The sequence below is a fragment of the Mirounga angustirostris genome, unplaced genomic scaffold (genome assembly GCF_029215605.1).
Source record: "Mirounga angustirostris isolate CCGP_5_RB_7025 unplaced genomic scaffold, mMirAng1.0.hap1 SCAF_2, whole genome shotgun sequence".
In the NCBI taxonomy this organism is placed as follows: Eukaryota; Metazoa; Chordata; class Mammalia; order Carnivora; family Phocidae; genus Mirounga; species Mirounga angustirostris.
In genome coordinates this window covers 176,552,683-176,570,287 of record NW_026991710.1, presented here as the reverse complement: position 1 = coordinate 176,570,287, position 17,605 = coordinate 176,552,683, and the positions used below count along the sequence as shown (strand labels likewise).

The 17,605-nt window shown below is 45.8% G+C and overlaps 1 protein-coding gene across 1 annotated transcript; it reads right to left on the bottom strand.

The window, feature by feature from the left end:
- Positions 1-2,647: 2,647 nt before the first annotated feature.
- Positions 2,648-6,867, bottom strand: LOC123847758 (low-density lipoprotein receptor-related protein 4-like). The gene is made up of 5 exons (XM_064584049.1): positions 6,732-6,867; positions 6,092-6,331; positions 5,138-5,251; positions 3,780-3,899; positions 2,648-2,775 (listed from the first exon to the last, which is right to left on the bottom strand). The coding sequence occupies exons 1-5, from the start codon at positions 6,799-6,801 to the stop codon at positions 2,648-2,650; spliced, it is 672 nt and encodes a 223-aa protein (XP_064440119.1). The 5' UTR covers positions 6,802-6,867.
- Between the last annotated feature and the right edge of the window lie 10,738 nt (positions 6,868-17,605).

Here is a 17,605-nt window from a genome sequence, read left to right as displayed (position 1 = left end):
GCTAAGAATGCAGGAGATTTCTGCCCTCAGACTCAGTGGGCTGAAAAGCTGCTCTCCCTAGGATTCAATTTAGACTTAAAATGAAGACATTTTTGGAGCAAATGAGAGCTACGTTGAAAACGTGGAAGGGCTCCCTTATCGACTTAAATATCTAAGATAACCCATGATTTGGGATATATTCTCAAAGAAACACTACTTACTTCTTCGTGGGAAACACGATTAGCTGCTCTGGCACCAGATCCTTTTCCAAGATCTTGACATCGCCTCTGTCATCACTCAAGCCAGCACCGATGACCCTCGCGAAGCTGCTAGCCCACTACAACTGCCCCGTGAGCCAGTCCAAAGAGATACTGTCCACGGTTTTAAGTTCTGGGGATATACAAGATAGTGTTATGCTCCTGTATTCTTCTACCTTCTTCTTACCTTGAAAAAAAGATTCGGACTAAACTTTTCTACATCTTCTGATTTCAGGCTGTATGAGGCAGCAAACGGACACAGGGAAGGAAGACCAGAGATGTGCTATGTCCAATATACAGTGGGCAGTAGGGAAAGAGAAGGACCTTAGCAGAAGCAGAACCAAGAAATCCAAGAGAATGCAATGACCTCAGTTTGGGGCAACAGCTATCACAGAAGTCGCAGGGGAATCGTGAGGAATTGCAACTCTTAACTGCTAGCAGATGATTTCTATGTGCCCAGGACAATGCTAGCAGATGATTTCTATGTGCCCAGGACAATGCCAAGCACTTCCTCACATGCACCATTCTTCTTGGATCCCCCCCTGCTTACCCAATGAAACCAGGGCTATCCCTTTCGTCTTACTGAGCGTGGCGCAAAGGAGTTAACAACTTGCTCAAAGTCACATACCTAGTGATGGAGCGGAGACTAACCTTGGCCTGAGGCCACATCCCCAAACTTTCTGTACTTCTTTAGAGTGATCTCATTCTCCGGTTATGCTCTACCAAAGCTCCTGTTGAGCCAAATTACGTGGTCTTATCTCAAATCAGGATTGTATACACTCTCATGATTCACGACAAGTGAGTCCACAGACGGTGTCCAGATAAATACGTAGGTTGCTTATACTCTGCTGGAGTAGCTTTAAGAAGTTAAGGCTCTTGGGCGCCTGGGTGGCTCAGTTGGTTGGGCGACTGCCTTCGGCTCAGGTCATGATCCTGGAGTCCCGGGATCGAGTCCCGCATCGGGCTCCCTGCTCGGCAGGGAGTCTGCTTCTCCCTCTGACCCTCCTCCCTCTCATGCTCTCTGTCTCTCATTCTCTCTCTCTCAAATAAATAAATAAATAAAATCTTTAAAAAGAAGTTAAGGCTCTTAACGTCAAGAAATATACCTGGATAGAGAGGAACCGAGTTTGGCTGCCCAAGGACGAACACATGTAAGACTTCATCCACCCAAAAGTACGTGCTTCTCTCAAGATCATAGGCAACAGAAGCAGGCCTCGATTTTATAGGTATCAGGGTCCCATAGATGCCTGTTCTTCGATCCAGGACACCAAGTTCTCTGTCTGCCGCTATAAGAATTTTAACAGCATCATCTGCAATAGAAGGTGGAAAAGGAATAGTGACACATCCCTTTGACACTTTCTTTCAGGCCATTCTCTTTCACCAAAGATGCTGTCCCATCTCCCATGCTAAAATCCACTTATCCCTGAAGTCTGGACTCTGGTGTGTCCAGAGGAGATCTAGCTGACCACCCTAAGTTACAATTCCTCCTCTCAAGTCCAACACTTTCCAGCTCATCTTTGGAACTTTGGGCCTATTTGATTTCGATGCAGCCCTTCCCCCACCTAGACAGAGGTCCCCTCCACCACCACCCCCACCCTCTTACACAGCAGCCAAATGGAATTCACTGTTCCACCGTCAAAGCAGAGCAGGCCCAGTTAACATTTTGTCGGGGCGGGGGGGGGGGTCTCTGGAGCACCTAGGTATATAGACTACAGAATAGCTAAGTCATTTTATTTAGGAATTTTAAAAAATTTTTATTTTTTTAAAAGATTTTATTTATTTATTTGAGAGAGAGAGAATGAGAGAGAGAGAGCATGAGAAGGGGGAGGGTCAGAGGAAGAAGCAGACTCCCTGCCGAGCAGGGAGCCCGATGCAGGGCTCGATCCCAGGACTCCAGGATCATGACCCGAGCCTAAGGCAGTGGCTTAACCAGCTGAGCCACCCAAGTGCCCTAGCTAAGTCATTTTAAAGATACTTAATATGGGGGCGCCTGGCTGGTGCAGTCAGGAGAGCATGCAACTCTTGATCTTGGGGTTGTAAGATGTAGCCCCATGTTGGGTGTAGAGATTACTTAGAGAAATAAAATTAAAGAAAAATAAAGAGGGGCACCTGGGTGGCTCAGTCATTAAGCGGCTGCCTTCGGCCCAGGTCATGATCCCGGGGTCCTGGGATCGAGTCCCACATCGGGCTCCCTGCTCCACGGGAAGCCTGCTTCTCCCTCTCCCACTCCCCCTGCTTGTGTTCCCTCTCTCACTGTGTCTCTCTCTCTGTCAAATAAATAAAAAATCTTAAAAAAAAAAAGAAAAAGAAAAAGAAAGACACTTAATAGCAACTGATACTTGATTTGGCCAAGGAATGTTGTAATAGCAGCTTCTTTATGGAAAGAATAAAGTCACCTCTAATACTAGACCCTAAAGTGAATCATCAATAGCACTTCTATCTATAATTACCGCTAAGGACAGAGCAAGGGCTAGGCTTTGCTTAGGGTTGCGAAACTCACCTGTAACTCGACAACTGGTACTATTGTAGAGCTGGTGACCTTGAACACACGCACAGGAGCAAGAGCCTGGGACATTACAGCATAGCTGGCCACAGGGACCGTAGGCCTTGGAGCATTCATCTATATCTGATGGAGAGTCAGAAGTCAGAGATGACCATGGAGCCATCTTTTGAGTGTTTTGGGGCCACTGGGCCCCCTTTCCGATGCTCACTGGACATGTATTATGTGGAAATCCCTGTGCTGGGTGCTGGGACGGACAGTCCCTGCCTCTATGGAGTTGCCATACAAGTAAGTGTAATTTTCAGCAGGAACGTCAGTGTGGAGACCCCAGATGTGTGGCCGGTGCAGAATCCAGATGGAGGTTACCTTAGCAACACTGCTGGCGGTGTTGCTGATTCAGAATGAACGGTAAGATGTTTATGCACTGCTGGGGGGAATGTCAAGTGGGGCAGCCCCTGTGGAAAAGAGTTTGAAGGTTTCTCAAGTTAAGCGTAGAAGTTACCGCATGATACGACAATTCCCCTTCTGGTGCGTACCCCGGAGTATCAAAAGCTGGGATTCAGACCTATGTACACCAGCTGTCCATAGCATTGTCCACGATAGCCAGAAGGTGGAAACCACCCAAATGCCCCTCAACAGATGGATCAACAAAATGGGGCATATACGTAGAATGAGGTATTTGGCCTTAAAAAGGAAAGGAGAGTCTGACACCTGCTACAACACGGATGAACCTTAATGACAGGCTAAGTGAAATAAGCCAGACACAGAAGGACAGATACCCCATGACTGCACTTACATGTAGGACTAGAACAGGCAAATCCAGAGAGACAGAAAGTGGGTAGAGTTTCCCAGGGACTGGGGACAGAGGACTGTTGGGGAGGATGAGAAAGTTCTGGAGATGGATCGGGGTGATGTGTACACCCGTTGTGAATGTGGTGGAGGCCCCTGAATTACACCCTTAAAGTGATTAAGACGGTAAACTGCATGGCATGTATGTCCCGCTGCCATAAAAACTTCGGAAGATGCACCAGATGAACTCTGACCTGCACAGCTCTGCCCGTCCGGCTGTAACTGCCACCCAGCTCCACACGAACACTGGACTCCCCAGCTGGTATCACTGCAATGCCTCTCACAGCCCCCATTGGCCAGGGAGCCGTTCTTCCCTGGTAGAGACAGGGCAGCGGTCAGCAGAGCTGAACAGCATACGGATCAAACGTGGTGTCACAGCGCCCTACGCGCTGTGAGGACTCTAGAGGACCTCTGAAGAATAACCTTTGACCCTGCCCTCTGACCTGGGAATGTGGAGGCTTTGGGGAAAGACCGTAGAACAGGGAAAGTGAGGAATCACGGAGCAGGGGAAAGGACTTTTCCAGGCAGACAGTCTGGATAATTTCAAATGCTGGTGTATTGCTCACCCACGGAAGGGCCAGCAACCTCTTCCCTAGGTTCTCTAGAAAACAGAAGCGGCCAGGACCCTTGCCTCAGGAAGCAATATAGTAATTTCTTAGTCTCAGCGAATTACCTCTCTAGCACCAGAAACCTGTAGTTTGTCCCACTGTTCATGCTTTCAGTGTCTTATGTGTTCCTTTAGTAGAAAGCGGCTTTCACAGCCCTTAGCAGCCCTGCAAAGGTCTCATCATACACATTTAAGCCCAGATTTAAGGAGGAAGTGAGACAGATGACAAAGTGACCTGGGGGCAGGTGCTCCCTCCCCCCTGCCCCAACTTGAACCAAGTGATTTTTATAGTGAGAATCACAAGGTTTTAAAGTTTGAGATGCTTGGGGCGCCTGAGTGGCTCAGTTGGTTAAGCGACTGCCTTCAGCTCAGGTCATGATCCTGGAGTCCCGGGATCAAGTCCCGCATCGGGCTTCCTGCTCGGCAGGGAGTCTGCTTCTCCCTCTGACCCTCCCCTCTCTCATGTGCTCTCTCTCAAATAAATAAATAAAATCTTTAAAAAAAAAAAAAAGTTTGAGATGCTTGCTCAGGAGCCTCCCTCCTCACCAGGAAACAGTCTTCCTCAGTCCTTCCTCAGTTAAATCCTTAGAGAATTCACCATATGGTCTTGAACACATGATTTGCTTCTCAGTGGCAAAGTCTATGTTTTTTTATTCCAGAATTTTCGGAGCAATGTGGTTTGAGGCGTTTAGTCTATTTAGCCGTAAAGTGAGGAGAACTCACAAAGTTTTACAGCTCAGGTAAGCTTTGCACACACTCAGGAGACCAGAGCCGAGGCCCGGAACTTGTAAGATGTGGGGGACCCATCACGGAAGGATGACTGCTGACGTAGGGGTTTGGTCCAAGCATTCTCTGAGAGCATGGACCCCCGTGATAACTAAGGCATTGGCTGATGTAATCGGAGTCTCCCCACCCCCACGTGACACCTGGCAATTGGGTCCTCACCACATGTAGTAGGTTCATCAGCACCATCTGCGCGGTCTGCCTCCCCATCACACATCAGGGATTCCAGGATGCATTTCCCTTCATCACATCTAACCGTGCCTTCTGGACAGGAGGCTGTGTAGGAAGGAGAGCCTTCTTTTCCAACAGCACGTGGGGGAAGGGGGAGCCAAACAGACAATCATTAATCATAGTAAGCTGGCAGGATTTTCAGAACCCAAGGCAAGTCTAGGTAGGAAAGAAAGTCTTATCATTTTAAGCAGAGTTGTCAGGGAACTGGGACTTAAGACTTGATAACGACAAAGTGACGCAAGCCACTTGGGCACTGGGTTGAAATAATACTGAATTCGAACTGAATTAGTATTAAGTAGTTGTAATTGAAGTGGTGTTAAAATCTGTCAACGTGAGCCCTAAAGGAAGACCCTCTTACAAAACCAGTTTATACATGATAAAAATGTTAGCATCTGAATATATTCAATATTGCAGATTTAATTCTAGAAAGATCAACTGGGATTGTGGTTTACCATGAAGTTGGAGGTTCCATTGCATTGTGTATGTGGGGTAAAGAAAAGGAACGTGGTACTCATCAAGTTCTTCGCAGGGGTTGGGGGGCGGGGGAGGGAGTCCTCTTTTAATGAGAAGTTTCCCCCTGTCATTGACTGCATAAGGACGTGAGGCATCCGTTAGGAGGCTTCCTTCAGATATGGATGCTCCAGGGTTCTGAGCCATGGCCATTTTGCCTAGAGTGTCCAGCACAGAGTTACTATTCGAGCACTGCTCGATGTTTCCGTGGACAACTAACTACGTCTTGGTCATTGCTAGGAAACATCCTATTTTTAGATATAGGATGAAGCCTCGGTTATAGGAATGAAAATGCAACTTTTAGAAAGCAGCCCACATGGTACAACTGTCCTCTTTAAAGGACAGGCCGGGAGGGGTGGGGGGAGGAGCACTCACCACAGGCGTCCTCGTCCGAGGAGTCCCCGCAGTCATTGACCCCGTCGCACCTCCAGCTATCCACAACATACACCTGGTTCCTGCACTGCCACTGGCCCTCCAGACAGCAGTTCGGGGAGCAGCGTGCTTCATTGAGCCCATCTCCACAGTCCCCATGGACGTCACAGAGTTCCCAAGCCTCGCGACACTGAGAATGTCCCGGACACTGGGCTTTCTGGCCAGGGCATGTGATGGAGACCTCTGTAAAAGGCAGGCGCTGGCTCAGTGCGGTGGAACGGCTGAGCTGCAGGCTTGTGTATTTGGGTATTCACAGTTTGCTCACGGATTTGTTCTCCACAAGACCAAGAACCGAACGGGATGCTGGCCACCGGAGATGTGGCCCCAACTCTGTACACTGAAGTTTCACCCCCAAAGCAGCTTAAAAAGCCAAAAGAGGCAAGAATCTTTTAGGTGATTTTGCAAAATGCAGAAGTGGATAAAAGGTCACCTGTCATCCCGGTGACAATCAAACATGTGGATTTAGCCCCCGTCCGGCAGAAGGCTATCTAGTGACTTGCTGGTGTCCCTTAATAGCGTGGAGGTTCATCGATGTGGCTAACACAGAGAGAACATGTCCGAAGAGAAAATAAACTGTACGTACCACAGTTAACCTCATCAGAGCCGTCCAGGCAGTCCCCTGCGCCATCTAACAGAAATACACTTCCCGTCATCACACTGCCAGGCCTGTGGGTGTCCACGACACACTTCCTCTGCAGGCAGGGGGTAGTGTTCGAGAGACAGAGAGGAAGAGGTGTCTGTCAGGGCGTTGGCAGCTTTTCAGTTCGGGTTTCGTATGAAGTATTTTCATCAGCAAAAGAACAAGTAAGTCCCGATCTGCCACGGAGTCCATCCTAAATTTGCCGGTCCTTTCCGTGTCACCCTGAACAACACACCATACCCCTGCCTTCCAGCTTCAGTACTTATTGAAAATGTTTTATCCCAGTTTCAGTACTTGTCACATGTTTAAGCTAGACTTGAAGGTGAGAAGCCAGACTTGTGCTGGATTTTCTATCCCAACTAGCCCTCCACACTTGTCTTGAGAACAATACTACCAACATGTACATCCCCAGACTTACCTGCTGAAAGCCTGCAACAACCCAGCACACCTAATATTCCTGAATACCCCCTAGGAGGGAAAACCCTAAGACCTGACCCCGTTAGCCAGGCACACAGCACTAAGGGTCATTCTCATCCATGATGAGAACACGATAGAGCGAGGAGTGCTCACCACACTGCTCATCAGTCCCATCAGGGCACTCTTGCCGTCCATTGCAGAGCCAGGTCACAGGAATGCACCTTTCCCCACACGCAGCTTGCCTCGTCATGTTACACCTTACTTCATCTGCATTGGATGAACAAAAAGCAAATCCATGCGAGTTCCTGGCTTCCTTGGGTATAAGAGAACACCTTTTCATGAGAAGCTGCAGTGAAAAGGTCATTCAGAGGAAGGTCCTTCAACTAATACCCAGAACACTAGGGGGATTCAGTACCATAAAAATCCATAGGACTTCCGCAGTAATGATCCTTGGAAACTGTTCTTTCTGGTGGTGTGGAGTTGGGAAATTGCCATTCGCCTCCATTTTCCCATTCAAATGGGGTCAACTTGCACTGTTCTCAAAGAGACCCAGCTACTGCTCCAGATCTGGTTTGATCTTAAAGACTGTATGAATAGTTGCGCATTTAGAAGTCTAAGCTCAAAGTTTGGGCTCTAGTTTACTTTTTTTTTTTTTTTTAAGATTTTATTTATTTATTTTTTGACAGATAGAGACATAGAGAGAGAGGGAACCCAAGCAGGGGGGGTGGGAGAGGGAGAAGCAGGCTTCCCGCTGAGCAGGGAGCCCGATGCGGGGCTGGATCCCAGGACCCTGGGATCATGACCTGAGCTGAAGGCAGACGCTTAACGACTGAGCCACCCAGGCGCCCGGACTCTAGTTTACTTTTAAGCATGTGCAGACACATTTAAAAATTAGATTAGGATTTTGGGTCCTACATACTATCTTCATAAGAATGACTCTAATAAGTTGGGTATAAATATTTAAGGTTTCAGTTATTTGCATGAGACTCATTTACACTATCTGTTTTATTCAAGTCATGAACTTGTGTTTATCAACCTTGAATGATTAATACTCAAAAATAAGCCTGTTATGGAATGTGGTCCTCAGAAGGAAACACCAGGAAGGGCTGACTATACTGAATTTACTACACTGTCCTAACTTTCAAAGAGAAAAAGCCAATCTTTAGTTCCTAGAAAAGATAAACCACATGGCCTGTACTAGAAGTCTCTGCAAGATGCAGTGAAGAACCCCCCCTCCATGGTCCTACTCCCAGGAACAATTTGTACATGGAATGGAAAGTGGTACGCAAGGTTGTGTAATGGAAATTGACAATGGAAGGCCATTGTGTAGACCACACCTTCTTTGGTAAGCGACCATTTCTTAGTCTTACTTGTATCCCTCTAAGATAGTACTTTTAGCTTAGCTACTCAAGGTTTGATTTTGTTTTAAGGCTGACTTATAAAAAACATTTTAAATAAAATATTCAGAAAGTATTGGTTACTAATGGGTAGCTAACAACTCTGCCATCTACTCAGATGCCATGCAAGCAATCTCACTTAGCTTGACCAAAACCATTGAGAGCAGGTGATATTGGCATTTTAGTGAGATCACTTACTAACAATATGACCTTGGGAGAGTTACTTCCTCTCTCTGGATCTGTTTTTTGTCTATAAAATGAGACTAGTAAATAAGTGATCAGAAGAGAAAGATTCATAGATTAAATGGCCACAAAGCCACTTGGCGCGCAGTATACCCACCATATAAATCTTCATAAAGTGTTAACTCTTTTGCTACCACTTCTGGAAGGTCCTTCCAGAAGGATCCCAATTAGGGCTCCAGTCAGCCCTCAAAGACTCACACTTGCAGGTGAGTCACACCTGGAACAACATTTTGCCCTGGTGATTCTCAGTCTGGAGACCAAGTGTGCATATAGATTCTACACATCTGCAGAGGGGTCTCAAAACATTACTTCTCACTTATGTAGATGCTTCCTGTGAATAAATCAGATATATTTTAACATACTTACTTATATGTTAAGTATAGGGTAGCTTTCTCATAGTCTGTTAATATGCCAAGTAGGGTGATCACATGCTATATTCTAGAACAGACATCCTAAAGAGGGCTGCATGCCATAAGGCTGCGGTAACCACTGCTTAGTAAAAAATGCGTCAGTAGTGATGCAAAAAGACCACACAGAGCAAGGGCTTCTCAGCACTGCAGAGATGCCCCACCAGGTGAGGCAAAAAATCCTGTGGGTTAGAACCCCTCCTGGAAGACACACAACTCAGTTAAGTGGCACCTCTTCCAAATTAGTTAACATCCGCTTGACCAAGAGTCTGCATAAGCTAAAATGATTTAAAACCAGCCCTCAATCTATGAGGGCCATTGAGGAGCACCTGTCGGGAGAGATCCGCAGGCCAGATGCTTTGACAAATGCTAGGCACCTCCTAGACATGGCTAAGCCACCAACCGGCCACCCACCACTTGGGAACTGGGGGTGTCTCAGTCACCCTGGGGCATGGACTCAGCTCTCCTCTGCCCTGGGGTCTGCCTAAACCTGAGTGGTATATCAACAAGTGCCACAGAACTGCACCTCAGACCCAAGCCCCATTTCCCCGTGCTGTTTCTGGAGTGAGGTTATGTCTTCCCGAGGCCGGGGCCTCCACCCAGGCTAAATCTGCTGCCTGGTGAACCCTGAGCTGCGGGTCCCCTCGGAGACTAGGGCTAGAAAGCGGACCCCACTAGACCAGGACGTTGGGGGAAGGAAGAGGGTGCGCCCTGCACTCAGGTGTGCAGAGCTCTCTCCCACACGCTTGGGGAAGGATGAAGGAAAGACACCGAGGATGTCCGCGGAGCCCACCTTCCCTTCCACCCACTGGGCAGAATAGGAAGGAGTCAAGGGCAGAGAAGCAGGGGACCACGCGACTCATCTGGCGCCCCCCCCCCCCCGAAGGCCCGACGTCACCCTCCTCTGTGGAAAGTCACTGCAGAACGGGGGGTGGGGGGCGTCGCGCACGCCAGCCAGGGTGCCCCAAGCTCTCCTCCCGCCCCTTGCAGCGCCCCCCAGCCCGCCACCCCTGTACCCTGCGAAGCGGGCTGCAGTCCCTTCCAGGGCGCCCCGCCCGCGGCCCCACTCACCGGTCCCGGAGCCCGCGATGCCGCCGAGCGCGGCCAGCACCCGCGGCAGGAGCAGAAGGAGCGCCCGGCGCCCCATGGCGGGGAGCGGACTGGGCGCCTCGGGGCTGGCGTCGCGCTCGCGGGAGGAGACCGCGGGCGGCAGGAGACCGCGGGCGGCAGGGGAGCGCGGGCGGTGCCGGCGGCGGGCTTTCCTCGGCTCGCGCCGCTCATTGGGCCTGGCTGGGGCCGTGGGCGGGGCGTGGGGAGCATCGGCTCCGCCAGCTCCCGGGGCCTCGCTGCCCCGGCCCCAGCCAGGCTGCCGGGGGCACCGCGCCCGCCTCTCCGCGGGTCTCCCCTCCTGCCGTGGGACAGCAGACACTCGCCTAACTCGGGGCCTGGCCATTGCCACGCTGAGAGGCAAAGTGGGAGCGCTCAGCCATGCTTAACCAAAGGATTCCCAAACTTCTAAGAGCACAGGAATCACCTGGCACTCTCCTTAATAGGCAGACTCTGATCTTGCAGGTCTGGAGCGGGGCCTGAGAGTCTCTAACAAAATCGTCATCAGGTGATGCCTTTGTTGCTGGTCCTCAGACCTCACACTGAAACCCCAGGGCTTAATAGCTTCCAAACTAGGGCGGCACTGTGACCCCAGGTCTCAAGAACCCTTTTCTGCCAGGACTCCCGCTCTGCCTCCTGCCTTCCCAGCGCACCTTGGCAGAAGCAGGCCCTCCTGACCTGGGTCTGTGCTGATGGCTCTGAGGTGTGAGCCCTGAAAAGCACCAAAGCCCTGAAAAACACCGTTCCTCTTTCAGTCTGTGTCCCTGCAGGAGTGGAATGCTCTCATCAACCATGGGACACCGACATGGATTTGGTGGGTGGAAATCCCTGGAGGGTCGCAGACTTCTAGGACTGGAAGGATTCGGAAGGTCATTTTATCCAAATGCTGCCATTCGGGGATGAGGTTATGGATAAAAATGAGAGTAGGTGACACATTACCAAAGACATAGACCACCTTTCCATCCCCTTCTTTAGCTAAGCTGTGGCATTCCTTCTTTCCAGTACGCCCGGAGAAGTGAGTGTCACATTCTTGCAGAGAACACGACCAAGTTAGAATTTTAGAATGTAAAACTGGCAAGGAACATTTATAGTGTTTGGGAGTGCAAGGCAGCAATAAAACACCAGGAGAAAAAAAAAAAAAAAGAAACAGAAAACTGAATTGCAAAGTGCCTTCTTAGATTTTATTTGCAACCCAGTACTCCAACAGCTTTCTTTTAAATCATACCTCCTCTTCATGTTCACTGCTGGTCCCATCAAACCACCCTTTGAAGATATCAGAATGCCATATGCTCTGAAGTTTTCTTTAAATTCATTGTAGGCTCTGATTGCATAAGCCACTTAAAAAGACCCCTCCACTTTTAACAAAAATCTCCTAGTATATCATATTGATTTCTGCTGAAACATTGTTGCTTTAGAAACAGATTATCTCAGATGCTTAATGGTCTTCAGTGACACAGTAGAGCAACTCAGAGTTTTAAGAATATAGACTAGTCTTCCTCCCAGAAAGGAATTGAAGCTAGGGGTGAGTACCTGAAATTAAAGTGTGGGAGACCTGGGTTCAGCCTCAGCTAAATGAAGTGGTATGTGGATACAAATGGTAGCTATATTGTTATGAACAGCCAGTGTCGGCTCTTAATAACCCACACCAGCTGAAAAAAGCCACAGACATGAGTGATAGAAGTAAAAATTTCAGTAACATTTATATTTGTCTTTAAATCCTTATATTCTGACTCGTTCTTAGTGACATGTGTTGTCCTCTCCTAGGTCTGTCCCCACATTTCACCTTTTCTTTTTTTTTTCAATTTTATTATGTTATGTTAGTCACCATACAATACGTCATTGGTTTTTGATGCGGTGATCCACGATCCATTGTTTTCATATAACACCCAGTGCTCCATGCAGTACGTGCCCTCCTTAATAGCCATCACCGGGTTAACCCATCCCCCCTGCCCCTTCCCCTCTAGAACCCTGTTTCTCAGAGTCCATAGTCTCTCATGATTCATCTCTCCCTCCAATTCCTGCCCCCCATTTTTCCCTTCCTTCTCCTAATGTCCTCCATGCTATTCCTTATGGTCCACAAATAAGTGAAACCATATGATAATTGACTTTCTCTGCTTGACTTACTTCACTTAGCATAATCTCCTCCAGTCCCATCCAGGTCGATGTAAAAGCTGGGTATTCATCCTTTCTGGTGGCTGAGTAATAGTCGATTGTATATGTGGACCACATCTTCTTAATCCATTCATCTGTTGAAGGGCAGCTCGGCTCTTTCCACAGTTTGGCTATTGCGGACATTGCTGCTATGAACATTGGGGTGCATATGGCCCTTCTTTTCACTACATCTGTGTCTTTGGGGTAAATACCCAGGAGCGCAATTGCTGGGTCATAGGGTAACTCTATTTTTAAATTTTTGAGGCACCTCCACACTGTTTTCCAAAGTGGCTGTACCAACTTGCATTCCCACCAACAGTGTAAGAGGGTTCCCCTTTCTCCACAACCTCTCCAACATTTGTTGTTTCTTTCCCTGTCCATTTTTGCCATTCTAACTGGAGTAAGGTGGTATCTCAGTGTGGTTTTGATTTGGATTTCCCTGATGGCTAATGATGATGAACATTTTTTCATGTGTCTGTTAGCCATTTGTATGTCTTCTTCAGAGAAGTGTCTTTTCATATCTTCTGCCCACTTTTGGACTTGATTATTTGTTTTTTGGGTGTTGAGTTTGAGAAGTTCTTTATAGATCTTGGATACCAGCCCTTTATCTGTAGTGTCATTTGCAAAGATCTTCTCCCATTCTGTGGGTTGCCTCTTTGTTTTGTTGACTGTTTCCTTTGCTGTGCAGAAGCTTTTTATCTTGATGAAGTCCCAAAAGTTCATTTTTGCTTTTGTTTCACTAGCTTTTGGAGATGTATCTTGAAAGAAGTTGCCGTGGGCGATGTTAAAGAGGTTACTGCCTATGTTCTCCTCTAGGATTTCACCTTTTCAATCGGCTCTGTCAGCCTGTGGTGAGCAGAATAGTGTCCCACTACCACCCAAAAAAGGTAGCATTCTAATCCCCAGAGCCTGTAAATTGTGATTTATTGTTGTTTTGGTTGCAGGATATGAAGAAAATCTGGCCTCACACAGAGAAGTGTTGGCTACAGAAGAAGTAACAGCCTTTCCAGTTAAGTGTAGTTAATCTTTGATGCTGTTATTGGTTTGATTTTTCTGCCTCCCAAAAAATGTGTTGATGTCCTAACTCCCAGTACCTCAGAATGTGACCTTATTTGGAATAGGGTCTATGCAGATTTATTCAAGTTCAGAGGAGGGCATTAGAGTGGGACCTAATCCAATATGGCTGGTGTCCTTATAAAAGAGAAATATGGATGCAGATATATATAGAAGGAAGACAGTGTGAAGAAACACAAGGAGAAGGTCATGTGAAGGTGGGGACAGAGATAGGAATTATGCTTCTACAAACTGAGGAGCATCTGAAGCTCTCAGAAGATGGAAGAGGCCAGGATTTTTCTGTTAGAGCTTTCAGAGAGAACATGGACACCTTGATTCCAGACTTATGGCCTCCAGAACTGTGAGGCAATACATTTCTGTTCTTCTAAGCCACCTAGTGCTGGTAGTTTGTTATGTCAGTCCTATGAAATTAGTATAGATATGAAGACAAAAATTTAAGAAGTGGTCATTTCTGAAAGGTTAACTGCAGTGTGGAATCCGAAACCACATCAATTTCATACTATTCTTGTTAAAATCCATCAGCCTAGGGGCACGTGGGTGGCTCAGTCAGTTAAGCGTGTGCCTTTGGCTTGGGTCGTGATCCCCAGGGTCCTGGGATCGAGACCCTCATCAGGCTCCCCGCTTGGCAGGGAGTCTGCTTCTCCTTCTCCCTCTGCCACTCCCCTGGCTCACACACACACACACTCTCACTCTCTCTCTCACAAATAAATAAATAAAATATTTAAAATAAAATAAAACCCTCTAAAACTAATGATGTAATGTATGGGGATTAACATAAGAATAAAAAAAATTAAAAAAAAATAAAAAAATAAAATAAAATAAAATAAAACCCATCAGCCTATTTTGTACTTTGAGTGGATCTTTTACCCATGCATGACTTTGTAACATCATGCATTGATCATTTGGAAAATAGGGGTTCGCTAAGTTACGCTGATATTCCAGATGTTGACACCTTCTATCCTACAATATTTTAAAAGTCACCTTTGTGAACATCCCTAGCGCTCTCATCAGAAAAGTTTTTGACTGGTGGAAAGCTAGTAAGCGCATGATGGTGGACTCCAGTTTCCAAAAACTATAATTTTCCTCGAAAGCTCAAATTATATCATTGGTAATAGATACTGCCAGTTGTTTTCCTTGAAGGGACACATATGCACCATTCATTTTTGAGGGTCATGTCTGCCAAGTACCCGAGTCTGAATAACCAGATGTCTATCAGTCATTCTTTCCTATAAAAACGGTATTCTGTGAGAAGTGGGGCTCGTTATGATTGCAACTCAGAGGGCGGCACAGGTAGTTTCCTCCTCTCTGGTACACAGCAGATGGGCTTAATGCAAACTCCCCATTTAGTAACAGAGAATATTAAAAAGCTGTGTACTACCAAAAAAAAAAAAAAAAGCTATGTACTACCAGGCTAAAATTTAATAAAATCAATCATTTTTACTGCATGAAGTACATTCTTAAGTTTGTTTTGTTTTGTTTTGTTCTTTAAAAAGGCAGGTGCCTGGGTGGCTCAGTCATTAAGCATCTGCCTTCGGCTCAGGTCATGATCCCAGGTCCTGGTATTGAGCCCCACATCGGGCTCCCTGTTCAGCGGGGAGTCTGCTTCTCCCTCTCCTACTCCCCCTGCTTGTGTTCCCTATCTTGCCGTGTCTCTCTCTGTCAAATAAATAAAATCTTAAAAAAAAAAAGGCATATTTTAAAACTACAAGGATGTGGCAGTGCAGAATATACGGACCACAGTACAGTACAGTTTGGTACCACTGCCTTGATTCATGGTAAGGAAGCAGCAGTTCTACCCACCATTAGTGTTCGTTTGTTTGTTTGTTTGTTTACCATCAGTACAAATGTCAACATAACAAAAAAGGCAAATATTATTTTGAAAATAGTTTTGGCCTTGCAGACCCACAGATGTCCATGGACCATCTCAGAAAGGTCTCATATCCACCATATATAAAGAACTCTTATAACTCAATAAGAAGCCAGCTGACCCCTTTCTTGCTCCCAGCCACCTTGGCAGTTGCTCTTGTTGGGGCTGTCCCTCACCTAAGGCAGGAAGATGGTGGCCACAAAGAAAACAAAAGCCTTTGGATTCAATAATTCTAGGCTCCAACTCATTATGAGAAGTGGAAAGTATGTGCTGGGGTACGAGCAGACTCTGAAATGATCAGGCATGGCAAAGCAAAATCGGTCATCCTTGCCACAGCTGCCCAGCCTTGAGGAAACATGATGTTGGCGAGAACCAGTGTCTACCACTAACAGTGACAATAATACTGAATTGGACCCAACCTGTGGGAAATACTACAGGGTATGAGCACCATCTCTCATTGATCCAGGTGACTCTGATATCATTAGAAGCATGCCAGAACAGACAGATGAGAAGCAAATCACGCAAAAGTTTTCTTTAATAAAACTGGCCAGAGCTTATTTTTTTTAAAAAAGCTAAATGACCAAAATTTTTAGCTGGTTAAAGATTGGAACAGCCACTTCACAAAAGTAGATATATGAATGGCCAGTGATACATAAAGAGATTTCTGTACTTGTAATTGTCAGAGAAATACAAATCAGAACAAATTAGGTAGACACAGCTTTATAAGCACCTAGATAAGCTAAAATTAAAAAAAACAAAACACAGTAACTTGATAATACCAAATCAGGATGTGGAGCAACTGGAACTCTCATCCATCGCTGGTAAGATGTAAAATACAACACCGAGTTTAGAAAAACAGTTTGGCAGTTTCTTATAAAATTAAACATCTACTTAATATATGACCCAGTGATTCCTCTCCTGGATGTTTAATGAAGAGAAATGAAAGCATGTGTTCAAAAATAGACTTTTACGTGAATTTTATAGCAACTTTTTTTTTTTTTAAAGATTTTATTTATTCACTTGACAGAGAGAGACACAGCGAGAGAGGGAACACAAGCAGGGGGAGTGGGAGAGGGAGAAGCAGGCTTCCCGCGGAGCAGGGAGCCCGATGCGGGGCTCGATCCCAGGACCCTGGGATCATGACCCGAGCCGAAGGCAGACACTTAACGACTGAGCCACCCAGGCGCCCCTACGTGAATTTTATAGCAACTTTATTCACTCTAGCCCCTAATCGTACTAATGCAGATATTTATTGACAGTGGGTCAACAGTGTGTGAGGTATATCCATACAATAGAATATTATTCAGCAATAAAAAAGAACAAACTACTGCTAGGTCCAACAAATTGGATAATTCTCAAAACCATCGTGTTAAGTAAAAAGGACAAACACAGAAGAGTACATATTATATGAACCCATTTATATAGAAGTCTAGAACAGGCAAAACTAAGCAACAGAATGGAATTCAGACCATGCTTGTCTGGGGCGGGTGACAGGGACTAAAAAGGTATAAAAGGAAACTTTCAGAGATGATCTCGCATGGGATGGTGGTTGCACAGGTGTGTTCATTTGCTAAAACTCACTAGACTATCCTCTTAAAATGAGGGCATTTTATTGTAAACTATAGCTCAATAGATGCTTTTTTTTCTTTTTAAGTGTTAGGCTCAGGTGAGATTTTTTTTTTTGCCTGAGATCTAGTTCGCTTTTAAAGGAAAGATAATTTGGAAGCTATTAAAACTATTACTGATCAGAGAAAATTTTGCAAATAACTCCACTTTATCTTATGAAATTAATATAATTTTAATACTTCATAACAGACATATTATATATGAAAATGGAGGCAAAAAGTCTAAACACAGTAAAAGTAAATTGTATCAAGTAGTTTAAAAAACAATACTGAATAACAAGTATGGTTTATTTTGGTAAGGCAAAGTTCATTTATCATTAGGAAATCTTTAATTAATTAACTCAAAAATTAAAGGGTTAATGTTATATTATCCATATGATTTGTAAATACATGCTCAAAAGCGTTGATAAAATTCAGCAGCTATTCCTATAAGACAGGGAAACATAATAGACAGTATAAATAAAATGTATTATAAAAGAAAGAAAATATTTTATTTACCAATGCTGCTATATCCAGAAAACTTAATAAA

Coding starts and splice junctions, on each gene's coding strand:
- LOC123847758 (XM_064584049.1), bottom strand. CDS start 6,801: ATGACGGGAAGTGTATTTCTGTTAGATGGCGCAGGGGACTGCCTGGAC. Junction 6,332..6,731: donor CTCTGATGAGGTTAACTGTG/GTACGTACAGTT, acceptor TGCCTTTTACAG/AGGTCTCCATCACATGCCCT. Junction 3,900..5,137: donor TGATGAACCTACTACATGTG/GTGAGGACCCAA, acceptor TGTCTCTACCAG/GGAAGAACGGCTCCCTGGCC.